Consider the following 23,035-nt stretch of genomic DNA (forward strand, 5'->3'; position numbering starts at 1 on the left):
AAGATCTTCTGTTGGCACTCCAAAAGGTCCTTTTGTTCGATAAAGTCCTTCATTATGTCCCCAGTTTAGTTGGTGCGCTCCTTATTCAATAATCCACCGGTTTCCCTTCTTCAAAATGCGTACAAAATGAATCCCAAACGTTACCAATAAACTTCTCCAAACAGGTCAAACAACATTTATAATCAAACCTCAGGCACCCTAATACGTAAATAAACAACATTTAAGACGGAGAATCGTTATTGTCTTTACTCATTTTTTCAAAAACAAACCTGAAACTCTTTCTAAAGACTGTTGACATCTAGTGGAAGCCCTAGGAACTGCAATATGGGAGGTTTTCGCCTCATAATAAACATGACAGCCATTGGAAACAGTGGTAGGCTGGATTATTTTTTGGGGGAGGTTTGTCCTTGGGTTTTCGCCTGCCATATCTGTTCTGTTATACTCACAGACATTGTTTTAACAGTTTTAGAAACTTTAGAGTGTTTTCTATCAAAATTGACCAATTATATGCACATCCTAGCTTCTGGGCCTGAGTAACAGGCAGTTTACTTTGGGCACGCTTTCATCCAGCTTTCATCCAGCCCCCTAGCCCAAAGAGGTTATTAACTGACTTGCCTAGTTAAATAAAGGTATAAAAAAAAATCATAAAAAAAAAACGATTGGTGAATTAAAACTGAAATGTGCACCTTTTTGGGGTGACCTGACCAAATTCACATAGAAATGTGAGTTTATTGATTTGTCATTCTCATTGAAAGCAAGTCTAAGAAGCGTTAGATATATTCTATGTGTTCGGTTTCTATGCTTCCCTTTAAGTTTATTTTTTTTGCGTCTTTTGCTTTCAGTTTTGTACACCAGTTTCTTACAGCTGAAAATACAATATTTTAGGATTAATGAAAATATATTTCACACCGGTTTAGATGGTACAATGATTCTCTACACCAGTGTTTCCCAACCCTGGTCCTCCAGTACCCCCAACACTATACAGTTTCCCAACCCTGGTCCTCCATTACCCCCAACACTACACAGTTTCCCAACCCTGGTCCTCCAGTACCCCCAACACTATACAGTTTCCCAACCCTGGTCCTCCAGTACCCCCAACATTAAACAGTTTCCCAACCCTGGTCCTCCAGTACCCCCAACACTACACAGTTTCCCAACCCTGGTCCTCCAGTACCCCCAACACTACACAGTTTCCCAACCCTGGTCCTCTAGTACCCCCAACACTACACAGTTTCCCAACCCTTGTCCTCCAGTACCCCCAACAATACACAGTTTCCCAACCCTGGTCCTCCAGTACCCCCAACAGTATACAGTTTCCCAACCCTGGTCCTCCAGTACCCCCAACACTACACAGTTTCCCAACCCTGGTCCTCCAGTACCCCCAACACTACACAGTTTCCCAACCCTGGTCCTCTAGTACCCCCAACACTACACAGTTTCCCAACCCTGGTCCTCCAGTACCCCCAACAATACACAGTTTCCCAACCCTGGTCCTCCAGTACCCCCAACACTACACAGTTTCCCAACCCTGGTCCTCCAGTACCCCCAACAATACACAGTTTCCCAACCCTGGTCCTCCAGTACCCCCAACACTACACAGTTTCCCAACCCCGGTCCTCCAGTGCCCCCAACACTACACAGTTTCCCAACCCTGGTCCTCTAGTACCCCCAACACTACACAGTTTCCCAACCCTGGTCCTCTAGTACCCCCAACACTACACAGTTTCCCAACCCTGGTCCTCTAGTACCCCCAACACTACACAGTTTCCCAACCCTGGTCCTCTAGTACCCACAACAATACACAGTTTCCCAACCCTGGTCCTCCAGTACCCCCAACACTATACAGTTTCCCCAACCCTGGTCCTTCAGTACCCCCAACAATACACAGTTTGCCAACCCTGGTCCTCCAGTACCCCCAACACTACACAGTTTCGTGGTAGCTCTTGACAAACACACCTCATTCAACTCATTGAGGGTTTGATGATTTGTTGACAAGTTGAATCAGGTGTGCTTATCCAGGATTACAATTAAAAATGTATACCGCTGGGGGTACCGGAAGACCAGGGTTGGGAAACACTGCTCTACTCTAGCCATTGCTCATAAACTGAAATTAGGCAAACTATTAGACTTTTAGCAACCAGGAAATGGTGGGAAGATTTCTGCATATTGTACATTTTTAAACTAATATTTGCAACAGATTTTGGTCATTGTGTCATTTCATCCATTTTCCAATACGGCATCTGTTTGGATGAATGAGCTAGCTTGGCGCTGCTGATTTTCTCAGCTAGACATTCCTTGGCTTTGTGCGGTGCTCGTGGCTCGGGCGGTGAGTGGTGGTTGCCATAGCAGCAGCTTTGCTATGTAGCAGGACTATCAGGAAAGCCGATAGGGAAGAGCCGATGGACTAGAAAAGGTCAATATCGGCCCGACGTATCGGCTGAGCTGTTTTTATTTATATGTTTATTTAATGTAACATTTATTTTAACTAGTCAAGTCAGTTAAGAACAAATTCCTATTTACAATGACGGCCTACACACCGGTCAAACCCGGACGTCGCTGGACCAATTGTGCGCCGCCCTATGGGACTCCCAATCATGGCCCGGTTGTGATACAGCCTGGAATCGAACCAGAGTGTCTGTAGTGACGCCTCTAGCAATGAGATGCAATGCCTTAGACCGCTGCGCCTCTCAGGAGCCCCGAGTTAAACATAACATTCAACATTTTTATATTTAGATAATAAATTATCAAATTAAATCAGATTTTTTCCTAGTTTGAGTTTTTTTTAATCAGTTTCGGTCCAGTTGGGGCGAAGAAGATGTTTGACAATAAGAACTGCATTCCGAAGTTATATATAGTCATAGGCAAATAAATTAACTTCTACTGCTCTAGATGATGCATCATGGGGTGAATAAAACTTTATTTAAAAACATTGGAGTTTTTACAGGAACTTAAAAATGTTATGGTAATGAGATGACGTATTTACAGGAACGTGAAAATGTTATGGTAATGATATGTAGTTTTAACAGGAACGTGAAAAGTGATTTGGTTTCGAGAGATGTAGTTTTTTTACAGGAACTTAAGTGTTATGGTAATGAGATGTCGTTTTTACAGGAACGTGAAAAGTGTTATGGTAATGAGATGTCGTTTTTACAGGAACGTGAAAAGTGTTATGGTAATGAGATGTAGTATTTACAGGAACGTGAAAAGTGATTTGGTTTCGAGAGATGTAGTTTTTTACAGGAACTTAAGTGGTATGGTAATGAGATGTAGTATTTACAGGAACTTAAGTGTTATGGTAATGAGATGTCGTTTTTACAGGAACTTAAGTGTTATGGTAATGAGATGTAGTTTTTTACAGGAACTTAAGTGTTATGGTAATGAGATGTAGTTTTTTACAGGAACTTAAGTGGTATGGTAATGAGATGTAGTATTTACACAAACTTAAGTGTTATGGTAATGAGATGTAGTATTAACAGGAACTTAAGTGTTATGGTAATGAGATGTCGTTTTACAGGAACGTGAAAAGTGTTATGGTAATGAGATGTAGTTTTTACAGGAACGAAAAGTGGTATGGTAAGAGAAGTATTTACAGGAACTTAAGTGTTATGGTAATGAGATGTAGTATTTACAGGAACTTAAGTGTTATGGTAATGAGACGTTTTTACAGGAACTTAAGTGTTATGGTAATGAGATGGTTTACAGGAACTTAAGTGTTATGGTAATGAGATGTAGTTTTTTACAGGAACTTAAGTGGTATGGTAATGAGATGAGATGGTAATGAGATGTAGTATTTACAGGAACTTATGAGATGTAGTTTTTACAGGGTGAAAATGAGATGTATTTACAGGAACTTAAGTGTTATGGTAATGAGATGTCGTTTTTACAGGAACTTAAGTGTTATGGTAATGAGATGTAGTTTTTTACAGGAACTTAAGTGTTATGGTAATGAGATGTAGTTTTTACAGGAACTTTTTTATGTAGTATTTACACAAACTTAAGGAACTTAAGTGTTATGGTAATGAGATGTAGTTTTTTAACAGGAACTTAAGTGTTATGGTAATGAGATGTAGTTTTTTACAGGAACTTAAGTGGTATGGTAATGAGATGTAGTATTTACAGGAACTTAAGTGTTATGGTAATGAGATGTAGTGTGTTATGGTAATGAGATGTAGTTTTTAACAGGAACTTAAGTGTTATGGTAATGATGTAGTATTTATGTAGTGTTATGGTAATGAGATGTAGTTTTTTACAGGAACTTAAGTGGTATGGTAATTAGATGTAGTATTTACAGGAACTTAAGTGTTATGGTAATGAGATGTAGTGTGTTATGGTAATGAGATGTAGTATTTATAGGAACTTAAGTGTTATGGTAATGAGATGTAGTATTTACAGGAACTTAAGTGTTATGGTAATGAGATGTAGTTTTTTACAGGAACTTAAGTGTTATGGTAATGAGATGTAGTATTTACAGGAACTTAAGTGTTATGGTAATGAGACCTGTCCACAGACACCGTTTGTACGTAATACATGTTCTAATTTAATATAAACTTAATGTAGTATAGCATTTTAATGATTGATAGACAAACCACAGCAACGTCATTTTATAGATTCATCCAAGAATTCAATCACGATGCATTTCTTTAATGAGAATTTGGGGGTAACAATGTATAATAAAAAAAAACAATCTGGCTAAAATGTATTTAAAATAAGAAACTTAGACCTCTTAATCCTCAGAATTATAGTTGATTTTTGCAGATGCATCATGGCTTTGTCACTCAATGTGCTACAGCCGTTTTTAAACTGGTTTCATGGGAATCTCCCATGTACCTTTTAGAAGACATTGGTTGTCTTCCAAGTCGGGAATTGAGGAAAACGTTTTGCGACAGAATACACCCCTTGCTGAACACAACCTTGACATTCCCCCTTTTCAGTTCTCTCTCTCTCCTTTCAGAGATCTCTCTCTCCTTTCAGAGCTCTCCCTCTCTCTCTCCTTTCAGAGCTCTCCCTCTCTCTCCTTTCAGAGCTCTCCCTCTCTCTCCTTTCAGAGCTCTCCCTCTCTCTCTCTCCTTTCAGAGCTCTCCCTCTCTCTCTCTCCTTTCAGAGCTCTCCCTCTCTCTCTCTCCTTTCAGAGCTCTCCCTCTCTCTCTCTCCTTTCAGAGCTCTCCCTCTCTCTCTCCTTTCAGAGCTCTCCCTCTCTCTCTCTCCTTTTAGAGCTCTCCCTCTCTCTCTCTCCTTTCAGAGCTCTCCTTCTCTCTCTCTACTTTCAGAGCTCTCCCTCTCTCTCTCCTTTCAGAGCTCTCTTTCTCCTTTCAGAGCTCTCCCTCGCTCTCTCCCTCCTTTCACTCATACTCCTGTCTTTCAGTCACCAATCCTCTCTGCCTATCTCTCCCCTCTTGACTGCAGCAGTGTAACAGTCTGTCTCTTTGTAATGCATGATGCCCGGCTGCCTTTCCCTCCAGAAGCTCCCTCCAGATAAGCACATTGACTTCACTCACTGGCATCAGTGACTTGCCAAGTTGCCAATTCTCCCTCTACCCCGCCTCTTTCTCTCTCTCCCTCCTTTCTTCTTCTTTCTTTCTTTCCCCCTCTTTCTTTTGCAGACAGACCCCCCCCCACACACACACACCCCCATCGGTAACCATGGTTATCATTTTTCCAGAGACACGGTTAAGGAAATCTCCACCCCAGAGCTGTATGTTGGTATTGGTTATTATAAGTCCATTGTTGATAGTCCCAAAATATTTTTGCATGTCAGCAATCAAGTTTTCAAGATATATCACTTTCGAAATACAGCCGCTATGATGCATATTGCATCATATGATTTTGCGTTTCATACACACACACACACACACATACACGCGCAGAACTGTAATGTTAGAGAGAGGGGGGGAAAGAAAGGGAGACAAAAAGAGGAGGTAGAGTTGACAACTTGGCAAGTCACTGATGCCAGCGAGTGAAGTCAATGTGGATATCTGGTCTAGGTTAGAGGGAGGTTCATGTCTGTTTACTCAGACCCTTGGCTCCTCTCGTAAGAGGAGAGGTAGGGGTGGGAGAAGGGGGAGGTGGGGGGATGGGAAGAGGAGAGGTGGAGGAGGGGAGAGAAGGGGAGAGTAGAGGGGTGGGAGGGAAAGAGGAGGCGGGGGAGGGAGAGAGGAGAGGGGAAGAATAGGAAGGGAGGGGGGAGAAGAGAAGGGGAGAGTAGAGGGGTGGGAGGGAAAGAGGAGGCGGGGGAGGGAGAGAGAGGAGAGGCGAAGAAGAGAGATATATTGCGGCGATATTGACCTTTTCTAGTCTTGGTTAACGGCCCTTTATCGCTCGACATAGCAAAAACATGCAGATGTACAGTTGAAGTCAGAAGGTTACATACACTTAGGTTGGAGTCATTAAAACTATTTTTTTCAACCACTCCACAAATTTCTTGTTAACTTCACTAGGGTAGGGAGCTCCCAAAGTAAACTGCCTGCTTCTCAGGCCCAGAAGTTAGGATATGCATATAATTGGTAGATTTAGATAGAAAACACTCCAAAGGTTCCTAAACTGTTATAATAATGTCTGTGAACAACATAACAGAATAACAGAACTGATTTGGCAAGCGAAAACCTGAGAAAAATCCATCCAGGAAGTGTTAAATATATATATATTTTTTAAAAGTTTTCTATTGAATGCCATTACAGTATCCATTGACTTGGGACTCAAATTGCACTTCTTCCACTGGATGTCAACAGTCTTTAGAAATGGTTTCAGGCTTGTATTCTGAAAAATGAGGGAGTAAGACCTCTCTGAATGAGTGGACACTGCAGTGTCCCAGAGCCTTTTCATGAGCGCGAACGAGAGTGCGCCTTTCTTGTTTACCTTTTATATTGACGACGTTATTGCCCGGTTGAAATATTATCGATTTATTTATGCTAAAAACAACCTGAGGATTGATTGTAAACATCATTTGATATGTTTTTACGAACTTTACGGATACTATTTGGATTTTTTGTCTGCCTGTTTGACAAAACGCGCGAACAAACCAGAGGTTTTTGGATATAAAGAGGGACTTTATCGAACAAAACAAACATTTTATTGAGTATATGGGAGTCTTGTGAGTGCAACCATATGAAGATCATCAAAGGTAAGTGATTAATTTTATTGCTATTTCTGACTTGTGTAACTCCTCTATGTGGCTGGTAATTGTTTGTAATGATTTGTCTGCTGGGCGCTGTTCTCAGATAATCGCATGGTATGCTTTCGCCGTAAAGCCTTTTTGAAATCTGAAACCGTGGTTGGATTAACAAGAAGTTCATCTTTAAACCGATGTATAACACTTGTATGTTTCATGAATTTTTATAGTATTTCTGTTTTTGAATTTGGCGCTCTGCAATTTCACTGGATGTTGGCCAGGTGGGACGCTACCGTCCCACATCCCTTAGTGAGGTTAACAAACTATCGTTTTGGAAAGTTGGTTACGACATCTACTTTGTGCATGACACAAGTCATTTTTCCAACAATTGTTTGTTGGAAAACAGCTTGTAAAATTCCAGAAAATGTCATGGCTTTAGAAGCTTCTGATAGGCTAATTGACATCATTTGAGTCAATTGGAGGTGGGCCTGTGGATGTATTTCAAGGCCTACCTTCAAACTCAGTGCCTCTTTGCTTGACATCATGGGAAAATCAAAAGAAATCAGCCAAGACCTCAGATTTGTTTTGACCTCCACAAGTCTGGTTCATCCTTGGGAGCAATTTCCAAACGCCTGAAGGTACCACGTTCATCTGTACAAACAATAGTATGCAAGTATAAACACCATGGGGCCACGCAGCCGTCATACCACTCAGGAAGGAGACGCGTTCAGTCTCCTAGAGATGAACGTACTTTGGTGTATAAAGTGCAAATCAATCCCAGAACAACAGCAAAGGACCTTGTGAAGATACTGGAAGAAACTGGTACAAAAGTATCTATATCCACAGTAAAACAAGTCCTATAGACATAACAAGGAAGCAGCCATTGTTCCAAAACCGCCATAAAAAAAAGCCTAACTACGGTTTGCAACTGTACATGGGGACAAAGATTGTACTTTTTGGAGAAATGTCCTCTGTTCTGATGAAGCAAAAATATAACTTTTTGGCCATAATGTCCATCGTTAGGATTGGAGGAGAAAGGGGGAGGCTTGCAAGCCGAAGAACACCATCTCAACTGTGAAGCACGGGGTTGGCAGCATCATGTTGTGGGTGTGCTTTGCTGCAGGAGGGACTGGTGTACTTCACAAAATGGATGACATCATGAGGTAGGAAAATTATGTGGATATATTGAAGGAACATCTCAACACATCAGTCAGGAAGTTAAAGCTTGCTCGCAAATGGGTCTTCCAAATGGACAATGGCCCCAAGCATACTTCCAAAATTGGGGCAAAATGGCTTAAGGACAACGAAGTCAAGGTATTGGAGTGGCCATCACAAAGCCCTGACCTCAATCCTATAGAACATTTGTGGGCAGAACTGAAAAGGCGTGTGCGAGCAAGGAGGCCTACAAACCTGACTCAGTTACACCAGCTCTGTCAGGAGGAATGGGCCAAAATTCACCCAACTTATTGTGGGAAGCTTGTGGAAGGCTACCTGAAACGCTTGACCCACGTTAAACAATTTAAAGGCAATGCTACCAAATACTAATTGAGTGTATGTAAACTTCTGACCCACTGGAAATATATAATTCTCTCTACTATTATTCAGACATTTCACATTCTTAAAATAGAGTGATGATCCTAACTGACCTAAAAACAGGGCATTTTTACTAGGATTAAATGTCAGGATTTGTGAAAAACTGAGTTGAAATGTATTTGGCTAAGGTGTATGTAAACTTTCGACTTCAACTGTAGGTCTACACCATCGATCTTATCTCCAAACTATGGACAGATTTTAGTCATTCAGACAGAACATGCATCGTCGTTTCATCTTTGTTCCTGCGTCAGCTCTCCTTGTTAGATATTATTATTATATTATTTATCGTTTGGTAGGAAATGTTACCACCTTTGATCTAGCTCGAATAGTAGCAGTAAACTGCACCAAGTGATATGAGCAGTGGAGACAGAAGTGAAAGTGAGCAGAGTTAGAGCCTTCCTCTATCCAATCGTAGCAGTAGGATCAAGTTACAACCCCCACCCATTTCTTGACAGATAGTTAAACTAGCCAATCAAATGTCGTCCTGGCAGCTGAGTTGTTTAGAGATGAACACCTGACATCTGAAAGAAGATCCTGATCGTGGAAATCGACAAAAAAAAACACTAGTTTCATAAGCATCTCAAGTCATGACGTTACGTTGGACCCATTTTGCATTGAATAGATGTTCTTTTATATTGTCAAACTAACAGCAGTGCCTATATGACGTCTTTCCATACAGGCGTGTCCTGCTGGACTGCTGCTTCTTTGTAATTGTTGTTGATCAGTAGGCTAATGGAAGTCCCAAATGAAAGACAGATGTCTGTAATCTGTAGCATCATAGACTCCACTGATCAGCTATAACAAGATCATCAAGTCAATGCACACACCCCTATTGAATATGCCTTCACCTATATTGTGTGTAGGCCTATGTCATCTTGATTTACCCAGGTTATCAAGAGATTTACCATTCAAATACATGTATTACCGCTATGTAGTTAGAATGGTAAAAACTAAGTGAAATGTATTGTTTGGTTTTTAAAATGGATGCATTAATGCACACACACATGGCTGTCCGGGAAATTTTGTCATCAACATTTTCTAATTTAATGATATTGAGTATCGGCTTAAAATAACGTCCATCTACCTTCTTGACCCCCAAAAATCGGTATTTGCATCATCCCTAAAGACATCCATAATGGTCGTTCTCAACAACAACAAACAATACTGTCGTTTTGGTGCACGTACAGCCAACTAGTGCAAATATAATACTGTGATACTGGCAAAACGATACGATATATCGCCAAAAATAATATCCCGATTTGTAACGGCATATTGTCACGTCTTCTTTTCATCCATTGAAATTAACCGTCTTTTTCGTTTTTTTATTTTCTGGGTCTATTTAGTCAGTTAGCATCTCGTCAATTGCCACTGAAAAAAATTGGTGTTTTGACAAATATTTCTGCCACTATTTTCGTTGACTAAATGAATATTGTGTAGAATAGATCAAGATTCCTGTAGAATAGATCAAGATTCCTGTAGAATAGATCCGATTCCTGTAGAATAGATCCGATTCCTGTAGAATAAATCAGATTCCTGTAGAATAGGGAATCATTTCAACTCTATACATTTCATTTCTATCTGCAGCATTCTGTGTGTTTCAGTACATTGACAGAACACACCCCTGGTCTAAGTTGCTGAGTACGTCCCTCAGCCCTGGTCTATGTTGCTGAGTCTGGTCCTCAGCTCTGGTCCTCAGCCCTGGTCTAAATGGCTAAGAACACCCTTCAGCCCTGGTCCTCAGCCCTGGTCTAAGTTGCTGAGTACACCCCTCAGCCCTGGTCTATGTTGCTGAGTCTGGTCCTCAGCCCTGGTCTAAATGGCTAAGAACACTCCTCAGCCCTGGTCTAAATGGCTAAGAACACCCCTCAGCCCTGGTCTAAATGGCTAAGTACACCCCTCAGCCCTGGTCCTCAGCCCTGGTCTGAGTTGCTGAGTACACCCCTCAGCCCTGGTCTAAGTTGCTGAGTACACCCCTCAGCCCTGGTCCTCAGCCCTGGTCTAAGTTGCTGAGTACACCCCTCAGCCCTGGTCTTAAGTTGCCGAGTACACCCCTCAGCCCTGGTCTTAAGTTGCTGAGTACACCCCTCAGCCCTGGTCTAAGTTGCTGAGTACACCCCTCAGCCCTGGTCCAAGTTGCTGAGTACACCCCTCAGCCCTGGTCTATGTTGCTGAGTCTGGTCCTCAGCCCTGGTCTAAATGGCTAAGAACACCCCTCAGCCCTGGTCCTCAGCCCTGGTCTAAGTTGCTGAGTACACCCCTCAGCCCTGGTCTATGTTGCTGAGTCTGGTCCTCAGGCCTGGTCTAAGTTGCTGAGTACACCCCTCAGCCCTGCTCTGCTCTAGGCTGATAAGGGATTGGGTTCTTCTCTGGCAGCAGCTGTGGGTTGAAACGAGGTCAGTGACAGAACAGTCTGGCAGACTGTGTGTGTGTCTGAGAGCGTGTGTGTGTGCTGCACTACCCTGTTGAAGCAGGGGGTGGTTGTGGTTAAAATCTCAGTGCAGCAGCATATTTCTGGTTGCCTTGGCGGTATTTGGCTGCTGGGGTGTATGGTATGGTGATAAACTATAACTAACCAGTAAACTATAACTGACGGAATTTAGGCTAACAGTAAACTAACTGACTGAATTTAGGCTAACAGTAAACTAACTGACTGAATTTAGGCTAACAGTAAACTAACTGACTGAATTTAGGCTAACAGTAAACTATAACTGACTGAATTTAGGCTAACAGTAAACTATAACTGACGGAATTTAGGCTAACAGTAAACTAACTGACTGAATTTAGGCTAACAGTAAACTATAACTGACTGAATTTAGGCTAACAGTAAACTATAACTGACTCAATTTAGGCTAACAGTAAACTATAACTGACTGAATTTAGTAAAGTATAACTGACTGAATTTAGGCTTTACAGTAAACTATATATAACTGACTGAATTTAGGCTAACAGTAAACTAACTGACTGAATTTAGGCTAACAGTAAACTATAACTGACTGAATTTAGTAAACTATAACTGACTGAATTTAGGCTTTACACTAAACTATAACTGACTGAATTTAGTAAAGTATAACTGACTGAATTTAGGCTTTACACTAAACTATAACTGACTGAATTTAGTAAAGTATAACTGACTGAATTTAGTAAACTATAACTGACTGAATTTAGTAAACTATAACTGACTGAATTTAGTAAAGTATAACTGATGCAGTTATGACTGTCCTGCATAATCCATGTGGCCCTGCTGCTAGGGACGGTTTCCCTGACTCAGGGTGTGCGTCCCAAATGCCACCCTATTCGCTAGCTATATAGTGCACTACTTTTGACCAGGGCCCATATAACTATGTAGGTAATAGGCTGGCATTTGGGACTTAACTCCAGATTACTGGTAAACCTTTTCCTGGACCAGAAAACACTGCCAATAGAGATTCTCCATTGGGCATGCTTTCTATTCCAGGAATAGTTTTAATCTGGGTCCAGAGAACTGTCCGTATATAATATGGTTGAGAGGTATCTAGATTTTCATACAGTCAGACCGTTTCTGTACCGTACGGGGGTACAGGAAGTGCACACAAATGGGTGCTATTTAAAAAATAAAAATGTATTATACATACATTTAGGCAACAGGGATCTTCATCCAGGAGGGGGTTGAATATCTCTGCTGTTACCAAGAAGCTTGATCTTGACATTTCGCCACTTAGCTAGCAAGTCAGCAAACCAAATACATAGCTGGAACCCTGAGCTGGATATCATTTGACACATCTTAGATTTCTTGTAGTTATACTTTACTTTATAGTTAGTTATAAGCAGTGGCGTAGCACGCACCCCCGGAGGAAACGGTATTGACAATGTCATTATATCACTATGGTCGGACAATGTCGTTATATCACTATGGTCGGACAATGTCGTTATATCACTATGGTCGGTCAATGTCATTATATTACTATGGTCGGTATGGTCGGACAATGTCGTTATGTCACGATGGTCGGACAATGTCGTTATATCACGATGGTCGGTCAATGTCGTTATATCACTATGGTCGGACAATGTCGTTATATCACTATGGTCGGACAATGTCGTTATATCACTATGGTCGGACAATGTCATTATATCACTATGGTCGGACAATGTCGTTATGTCACGATGGTCGGTCAATGTCGTTATATCACTATGGTCGGACAATGTCGTTATGTCACTATGGTCGGTATGGTCGGACAATGTCATTATATTACTATGGTCGGTATGGTCGGACAATGTCGTTATCTCACTATGGTCGGACAATGTCATTATATCACTGGTCGGACAATGACGTTATGTCACAATGGTCGGACAATGTCGTTATGTCACTATGGTCGGACAATGTCGTTATGTCACAATGGTCGGACAATGTCGTTATGTCACTATGGTCGGACAATGTCGTTATGTCACTATGGTCGGTATGGTCGGACAATGTCGTTATGTCACTATGGTCGGACAATGTCGTTATGTCACAATGGTCGGACAATGTCGTTATGTCACTATGGTCGGACAATGACGTTATATCTGTAAGAGTACGCTACGGATTTTAAAATTCCAACACAAAACCTTCTCTGACGATAGTTTCGAAGCGCCACTTAACGGGCATTTCACTAGTCTGAAGGAATGTCTTTTCTGAAGTGGGACTAACGTCCATCACCAAAACTGATCATCAAATAATCTCGAGCTGCCTGCGTGCCGATCGCTCTCCTAAAAAAGTACTTTAAAGTTTAAATACCGTGACTTAACGAGACATTTGGTAAAAATACAATGTTGCTTCCGCTCGGAATTGACTCCTAAGATTTTTTGGAACGGTGGAGACTAATTAGTTGCCGTAGTTTTGAGAATGCGAACGATCAGATCTTTCCGGAACGGGGGGGGCAGTATTGACAGGTTGGCCACCATGCAATAGCTGTATATCGCATTGGAATGCTGTATTTTGCCATTTCTTGGCTTGCAGTGTCTCACAACTGAAGTGAAGCAGGGCCTATCATCAATGAATAGGCTAGGATATTCTACACGAACTGAACACACGCTCCTTGCATCATTAGTAAAGGGAAAGCAGGTGAGGCCCCCCCCCACCCTAAAAAAAAAGTTTCCCCATGTACATTTTTCTTTACGGATACCAGTTTAGTTTTTAACATTTTATAATTTACACCTCTAGTGTTGATAATGGAATAGGAGCGTGAAAGGACAGGGATTTTCTGGCGACCAGCCGAGACACACTGTCCAAAATACCATTACCTCACGCTCAGAATAGCCTACCTGGTTCAACATTTCATAGGCTCTCCGAGCTTGACATTTTGTATGACAGCGTGTTTTCTCTTTGCGTTGATGGTTTATTGGATTGGTTGAAATGTGTTCTTTCTCCTTTTTTCCCCAAGAGAGAGAGATTCTCTGGTGTGCACTATCATCCTAGACACGTGGGCTGTATCTAAAATGGTGGTACCCTATTCCCTATATATAGTGCACTACATTTGACCAGAGCCCTTTGGCACCCTATTCCCTATTATAGTGCACTACTTTAGACCAGAGACCTATGGAACCTTATTCCCTATATAGTGCACTACTTTTGACCAGACCCTATGGGCCCTGGGCAAAATTGGTGCATTATAGGGAATGGGGTTTGGGATGCCGCCATGGTCCGAAGTACCATTACCTCAGTCTCTCAGAATAGCCTACCTCGTTCAATATTTCAGAGACTCTCCGAGCTTGATGCTATGCTGTATGATGTCATGTTTCCTCTAGTCCTTTGTGGTTTATAGGATTGGTTTAAGGCCTTTAGCCAGTTTTGAAATGTGCTAGGTTTTTCATTTTCACCCATCTCTCCACGCTAACTTTAGAAACCAGAGGTCAGTACCAGGGTTTCCCCTATATCCATTTCGATCTATTCCGCTACTCCCAAAAATCTTAGCGGGAAACACCTGATCTTGTTTGGAATCTTTATATCACCTCTTAGAGTCCCAAGATTTCTTCTACAAGTAGCCCTGTACACAATTTATAAATACAACGTCATACAAATATAGACGACTCAAGAGAAACAATCACAATCTTCTAGGGTTGTCACCGACCCCCAAAATATATCGGTTTTATTTTTATTTTACCTTTATTTAACCAGGCAAGTCAGTTAAGAACAAATTCTTATTTTCAATGACGGCCTAGGAACAGTGGGTTAACTGCCTGTTCAGGGGCAGAACGACTGATTTGTACCTTGTCAGCTCGGGGGTTTGAACTCGCAACCTTCCGGTTACTAGTCCAACGCTCTAGTCCAACGCTCTAACCACTATATATGCATTGATCTTGTTAAAAGAAAGTCGTCTGTACTTTCGACCAATCGATTGGTAGACATTTTAAAACGTTCATTTTTCCATATAGAAACACCCTATTGTGTTTTATTAAAATCAACTATATATGCATTGATCTTGTCTGATGCTTTAAGCACACTGTTTGATGAAATACGACGACAAAGACGAGAGGGAGCAAGAAATCAAGATAACCGGAAGAAAAAACCCTGACCTGACCCAACCATCCTCATCCCGCTCCATCTGGCCTTCGCAGATTCTGCCGTTGTCACTGTCCTGAACTTCCTGCTTCCTGGTAATAGGTCGACAACCTTTCTCATGTGGAATAACAATTTATCTTACCATTTCTACTGATCTCTATGCCAGTTATTATTTTCATACAGTGCATTCGAAAAGTATTCAGACCCCTTGACTTTTTCCACATTTTGTTACGTTACAGCCTTCTTCTAAAATGGATGAAAATGTTTTTTTTCCTCTCAATCTACACACAATACCCATTTAATGACGAAGCAAGTCAGAGACTTGTCCCAAAGCCACTCCTGCACTGTCTCGGCTGTGTGCTTTCGGTCATCGTCCTGTTGGAAGGTGAACCTTCGCCCCAGTCTGAGGTCTTGAGCAGGTTTTCATCAAGGATCTCTATGTACTTTGTATCCTGACTAATCTCACAGTCATCCCCACAGCATGATGCTGCCACCACCATGCTTCATTGTAGGGATGGTACCAGGTTTCTTCCAAATGTGACGCTTGGCATTCATGCCAAAGAGTTAAATCTTGGTTTCATCAAACCAGAGAGTCTTGTTTCTAATGGTCTGAGAGTCTTTAGGTGCCTTTTGGCAAACTCCAAGAGGGCTGTCATGTGCCTTTTACTGAGGAGTGGCTTCCATCTGGCCACTCTACCATAAAGGCCTGATTGGTGGAGTGCTGCAGAGACAGTTGTCTTTCTGGAAGGTTCTCTCATCTCCACAGAAGAACTCTGGAGCTCTGTCAGAGTGACCATAAGGTTCTTTGACACCTCCCAGACCAAGGCCCTTCTCCTTCAACATGCACTGTCAACTGTAGGACCTTATATAGACAGGTGTGTGCCTTTTCAAATAATGTCCAATCCAATTGAATTTACCACAGGTGGACTCCAATCAAGTTGTAGAAACATCAAGGATTGATCACTGGAAAACAGGATGGAAAAAAATACTATACAAGAAACTGACATTTTTATGCAATAGAAACCCTATCTATCATCTTACAGTCAAAATACTATATTATTTAAATGTAATCTTTTAAATGTAAATAATTCTTATTTACAATGATGGCCTACCGGGGAACAGTGGATTAACTGCCTTGTTCAGGGGCAGAACGACAGACTTTTACCGTGTCAACTCGGGGATTCGATCCAGCAACCTTACCGTTTACTGGCCCAACGCTCTAACCACTAAGCTACCTGCTCTAACCACTAGGCTACCTGCTCTAACCACTAGGCTACCTGCTCTAACCACTAGGCTACCTGCTCCAACCACTAGGCTACCACTAGGCTACCTGCTCTAACCACTAGGCTACCACTAGGCTACCTGCTCTAACCACTAGGCTACCTGCTCTAACCACTAGGCTACCTGCTCTAACCACTAGGCTACCTGCTCTAACCACTAGGCTACCTGCTCTAACCACTAGGCTACCTGCTCTAACCACTAGGCTACCTGCTCTAACCACTGGGCTACCTGCTCTAACCACTGGGCTACCTGCTCTAACCACTGGGCTACCTGCTCTAACCACTGGGCTACCTGCTCTAACCACTAGGCTACCTGCTCTAACCACTAGGCTACCTGCTCTAACCACTAGGCTACCTGCTCTAACCACTGGGCTACCTGCTCTAACCACTAGGCTACCTGCTCTAACCACTAGGCTACCTGCTCTAACCACTAGGCTACCACTAGGCTACCTGCTCTAACCACTAGGCTACCTGCTCTAACCACTAGGCTACCTGCTCTAACCACTAGGCTACCTGCTCTAACCACTGGGCTACTTGCTCTAACCACTAGGCTACCTGCTCTAACCACTGGGCTACCTGCCGCCTGCCACCCTAGCCTATTATTGAACATTCAACTCCTTTAATGAAGAAGCTAATAAAACGTTAGGAAACACCGTTCTAAACAGAGCGGTTCCATTTGTGATAGGTGAACTTTTCTGTCAAACTTAAGTTTCCCCCTTTCTAATAGCAACATCTAGGCTGCGTTGCTGATGTCACTAGGCTGCGTTGCTGATGGCACTAGGCTGCGTTGCTGATGTCACTAGGATGCGTTGCTGATGTCACTAGGATGCGTTGCTGATGTCACTAGGATGCGTTGCTGATGTCACTAGGATGCGTTGCTAATTTGACTAGGATGCGTTGCTGATGTCACTAGGATGCGTTGCTAATTTGACTAGGATGCGTTGCTGATGTCACTAGGATGCGTTGTTGATGTCACTAGGATGCGTTGCTAATTTGACTAGGATGCGTTGCTGATGTCACTAGGATGCGTTTCTGATGTCACTAGGATGCGTTGCTAATTTGACTAGGATGCGTTGCTGATGTCACTAGGATGCGTTGCTAATTTGACTAGGATGCGTTGCTGATGTCACTAGGATGCGTTGCTGATGTCACTAGGATGCGTTGCTAATTTGACTAGGATGCGTTGCTGATGTCACTAGGCTGCGTTGCTAATTTGACTAGGATGCGTTGCTGATGTCACTAGGATGCGTTGCTAATTTGACTAGGATGCGTTGCTGATGTCACTAGGATACGTTGCTGATGTCACTAGGATGCGTTGCTAATTTGACTAGGATGCGTTGCTGATGTCACTAGGATGCGTTGCTGATGTCACTAGGATGCGTTGCTGATGTCACTAGGATGCGTTGCTAATTTGACTAGGATGCGTTGCTGATGTCACTAGGATGCGTTGCTAATTTGACTAGGATGCGTTGCTGATGTCACTAGGATGCGTTGCTGATGTCACTAGGATGCGTTGCTGATGTCACTAGGATGCGTTGCTAATTTGACTAGGATGCATTGCTGATGTCACTAGGATGCGTTGCTGATGTCACTAGGATGCGTTGCTGATGTCACTAGGATGCGTTGCTGATGTCACTAGGATGCGTTGCTGATGTCACTAGGATGCGTTGCTGATGTCACTAGGATGCGTTGCTGATGTCACTAGGATGCGTTGTTGATGTCACTAGGATGCGTTGCTAATTTGACTAGGATGCGTTGCTGATGTCACTAGGATGCGTTTCTGATGTCACTAGGATGCTTTGCTAATTTGACTAGGATGCGTTGCTGATGTCACTAGGATGCGTTGCTAATTTGACTAGGATGCGTTGCTGATGTCACTAGGATGCGTTGCTGATGTCACTAGGATGCGTTGCTAATTTGACTAGGATGCGTTGCTGATGTCACTAGGCTGCGTTGCTAATTTGACTAGGATGCGTTGCTGATGTCACTAGGATGCGTTGCTAATTTGACTAGGATGCGTTGCTGATGTCACTAGGATACGTTGCTGATGTCACTAGGATGCGTTGCTAATTTGACTAGGATGCGTTGCTGATGTCACTAGGATGCGTTGCTGATGTCACTAGGATGCGTTGCTGATGTCACTAGGATGCGTTGCTAATTTGACTAGGATGCATTGCTGATGTCACTAGGATGCGTTGCAAATGTTTTTTTTTTTTTTTTTTAACTAGGCAAGTCAGTTAAGAACAAATTCTTATTTTCAATGACGGCCTAGGAACAGTGGGTTAACTGATCTAGGAACAGTGGGTTAACTGGTCTAGGAACAGTGGGTTAACTGATCTAGGAACAGTGGGTTAACTGATCTAGGAACAGTGGGTTAACTGATCTAGGAACAGTGGGTTAACTGATCTAGGAACAGTGGGTTAACTGATCTAGGAACAGTGGGTTAACTGATCTAGGAACAGTGGGTTTCTAGGAACACTGATCTAGGAACAGTGGGTTCACTGATCTAGGAACAGTGGGTTCACTGATCTAGGAACAGTGGGTTCACTGATCTAGGAACAGTGGGTTTAACTGCCTTGTTCAGGGTATAGCTCTTCTTTGTCGTGACTCGTGGTCATCAACCATTTCTAACATCCGATCCCATTTGAATTGTTATTTGTTGCGCGATGACTGGGCTGAAAAGTGCATGTTTTCACTCGCGTGTACCAGCGTTTTGAGGAGCTGCTATCGCGCTGTCTGACAGGCGATAGGCTATTCCGTTCAGCAGACATTTACATTACATTTACATTTAAGTCATTTAGCAGACGCTCTTATCCAGAGCGACTTACAAATTGGTGCTTTCACCTTATGACATCCAGTGGAACAGCCACTTTACAATAGTGCATCTAGGTCTTTTAAGGGGGGTGAGAAGGATTACTTTATCCTATCCTAGGTATTCCATAAAGAGGTGGGGTTTCAGGTGTCTCCGGAAGGTGGTGATTGACTCCGCTGTCCTGGCGTCGTGAGGGAGTTTGTTCCACCATTGGGGGGCCAGAGCAGCGAACAGTTTTGACTGGGCTGAGCGGGAACTGTACTTCCTCAGTGGTAGGGAGGCGAGCAGGCCAGAGGTGGATGAACGCAGTGCCCTTGTTTGGGTGTAGGGCCTGATCAGAGCCTGGAGGTACTGAGGTGCCGTTCCCCTCACAGCTCCGTAGGCAAGCACCATGGTCTTGTAGCGGATGCGAGCTTCAACTGGAAGCCAGTGGAGGGAGCGGAGGAGCGGGGTGACGTGAGAGAACTTGGGAAGGTTGAACACCAGACGGGCTGCGGCGTTCTGGATGAGTTGTAGGGGTTTAATGGCACAGGCAGGGAGCCCAGCCAACAGCGAGTTGCAGTAATCCAGACGGGAGATGACAAGTGCCTGGATTAGGACCTGCGCCGCTTCCTGTGTGAGGCAGGGTCGTACTCTGCGGATGTTGTAGAGCATGAACCTACAGGAACGGGCCACCGCCTTGATGTTAGTTGAGAACGACAGGGTGTTGTCCAGGATCACGCCAAGGTTCTTAGCGCTCTGGGAGGAGGACACAATGGAGTTGTCAACCGTGATGGCGAGATCATGGAACGGGCAGCCCTTCCCGGGAGGAAGAGCAGCTCCGTCTTGCCGAGGTTCAGCTTGAGGTGGTGATCCGTCATCCACACGGATATGTCTGCCAGACATGCAGAGATGCGATTCGCCACCTGGTCATCAGAAGGGGGAAAGGAGAAGATTAATTGTGTGTCGTCTGCATAGCAATGATAGGAGAGACCATGTGAGGTTATGACAGAGCCAAGTGACTTGGTGTATAGCGAGAATAGGAGAGGGCCTAGAACAGGGCCCTGGGGGACACCAGTGGTGAGAGCACGTGGTGTGGAGACGGATTCTCGCCACGCCACCTGGTAGGAGCGACCTGTCAGGTAGGACGCAATCCAAGCGTGGGCCGCGCCGGAGATGCCCAACTCGGAGAGGGTGGAGAGGAGGATCTGATGGTTCACAGTATCGAAGGCAGCCGATAGGTCTAGAAGGATGAGAGCAGAGGAGAGAGAGTTAGCTTTAGCAGTGCGGAGCGCCTCCGTGATACAGAGAAGAGCAGTCTCAGTTGAATGACTAGTCTTGAAACCTGACTGATTTGGATCAAGAAGGTCATTCTGAGAGAGATAGCGGGAGAGCTGGCCAAGGACGGCACGTTCAAGAGTTTTGGAGAGAAAAGAAAGACTATGTTCTGTATGCTGCGCACGTGGCTAAATAACATGCATGGCGACTAAAGAAAACACACACTTCAATTTAATTCCACTAAATTATGCAAATTGACCTATAGACTGGTATGCATGACAAGTCAAATATATTTTTGGCCTGTTAACCGATTAACGGTTAACTGTTAGCATCATTACACTATAGGAGGACTGATCTGCGAGTATGGCTCTCTCTAAGTGTCTGTGTCTCTGTGTAGGAGTACTGAGCTGGGAGTATGGCTCTCTCTAAGTGTCTGTGTCTCTGTGTAGGAGTACTGAGCTGGGAGTATGGCTCTCTCTAAGTGTCTTTGTCTCTCTCTGTGTAGGAGTACTAAGCTGGGAGTATGGCTCTCTCTAAGTGTCTGTGTCTCTCTGTCTCTGTGTAGGAGTACTGAGCTGGGAGTATGGCTCTCTCTAAGTGTCTGTGTCTCTCTCTGTCTCTGTGTAGGAGTACTGAGCTGGGAGTATGGCTCACTCTAAGTCTCGAGCGGCCGATGGGAAGATCACCTACCCTCCGGGGGTCAAGGAGATCTCCAGCAACATCTCCAAGGAGGAGATGGTCCGCCGACTCAAGGTCAGTAATATCTCTATTTATTAGCCCGACCACAGCCTTATAGCTGTATAGGACTGTTCAATTCCGCTCCTGGACGGCCCAAACACTTTTTTGGTTTTCATCTCCTTCTAACCAGGGACTAATTCTGACCTGGGACACGAGATGAGTGCAATTAGATACTATGGGGAAGAATTGAAAAAATCTGGCAATTGAACAGCCCTGCGTTGTTGTTGTTGTTATTGTTATTATTATTATACTGTGTATTGTTATACTCCTTGAGTCCCGCAAGGATGTGTTCTTGGACCTCTTCTTTTTTTTCTTCAGTGGAACTGTAGAATTTGTGGCCCATGCTAGACGGACCATGGAGAAGACGCCCTTTATACAGGATAATAAAGATTGACTGTGATTTTATTGTTTGACTACCTGATTGATTGATTGTGTGATGGTGGTGAAGATGGACATGGATGAAGATGGGGAGGTAAGAGAGGGGAGCTTTACCTCAACCTGTCAGTCAATCAATGAATCCACCTCTCTGTCTCTCTCTGTCTCTCTGTCTCTGTGTGTGTAGATGGTGGTGAAAACATTCATGGACATGGATCAGGACAGTGAGGAGGAGAAGGAGTTGTACCTGAACCTGGCTCTCCATCTGGCGTCTGACTTCTTCCTGAAGCACCCTGACAAGGACGTTCGCCTCCTAGTGGCCTGCTGCTTGGCCGACATTTTCAGAATCTACGCCCCAGAGGCCCCCTACACATCACCTGATAAACTGAAGGTAACCTCTCCATACATATCACCTGATAAACTGAAGATATAACTAGGATGATTCCACCAAATATTTTTAGTGTCTCGATTGTTCTAGCAAATTTTCACATAGAAACTTCATTGGGAGGAAGGATGTTTGCATTACAAACCCATTTTTTATTATAAATCATGACGAAAGTGTCAGTTTCAGGCCCTTTTTTAGACCTATACATGTACGACCCTATGATCTGTGAACCGTACATGATACAGACATGATCTTGCTCTCATAATTCTCCTCAAAGTGGCCTCTAACAAATGGAGTATGCACAAACATTAATTTAATTCAAAATTACAAATATTTATACTAATTTCTCCAAACTACCCTTATTGATTTTGTTCATTTTAAGACATATTGTTTGTAACAATATACTCTACAAGTACATCACATTTCCAGAGTGGGCTCTGTGCTAATTCTGAAGTTATGATAAATGTTATGCGCACCACCAACACGGTGAATGGGAAAATGGAGTCAAATAGAACTCCCTCTGCTGGTGATTTGCTAAATGTGCCATCCTAAAGGAGTGCTGTGATTGGTTAATGACCCAGAGTGTCAATTTCTGTGTATAAAAAGGGTCATATCGTTTAAAGTACCAGAAAGCCACTCTGGAAATATTACGTGTTTTTAAGAGTATATACAGTAGTTATAACCAATGTTGTTGTTTTTTTAAACAACACAAAAATACAAAAAAAGAAGCAAAATCAAAATGGTTGTTTTGAGATAATATTTTTGATGTTGAATAAATGAATGTGTATTTCAGAATCTATACTTAGTCCATATGTTAGAGCATGCAATAGGGAGTATAATGTGTAACCTTTCTTCAACTAGGCGAGTCGGTTAAGAACAAATTGTTATTCTTACAATGAGCCAAACCCAGACGAAGCTGGGCCACCTTATGGGGCTCCAAATCATGGCCGGATGTGATTCAGCCTGGATTCGAACC

At 43.1% G+C, this 23,035-nt stretch overlaps 1 protein-coding gene across 1 annotated transcript in view; it reads left to right on the top strand.

Moving 5' to 3' along the window:
* The window catches only part of pds5b (PDS5 cohesin associated factor B), a 114,845-nt gene that overhangs the window by 14,660 nt on the left and 77,150 nt on the right, over positions 1-23,035 (top strand). The window contains exons 2-3 of the mRNA XM_065004940.1: positions 21,189-21,314; positions 21,862-22,065. Of these exons, the coding sequence (XP_064861012.1) occupies positions 21,207-21,314; positions 21,862-22,065 (312 nt within the window). The 5' untranslated portion in view covers positions 21,189-21,206. The remainder of the gene's footprint in view (positions 1-21,188; positions 21,315-21,861; positions 22,066-23,035) is intronic.

This window comes from Oncorhynchus nerka, linkage group LG19, assembly GCF_034236695.1.
Source record: "Oncorhynchus nerka isolate Pitt River linkage group LG19, Oner_Uvic_2.0, whole genome shotgun sequence".
NCBI lineage: Eukaryota > Metazoa > Chordata > Actinopteri > Salmoniformes > Salmonidae > Oncorhynchus > Oncorhynchus nerka.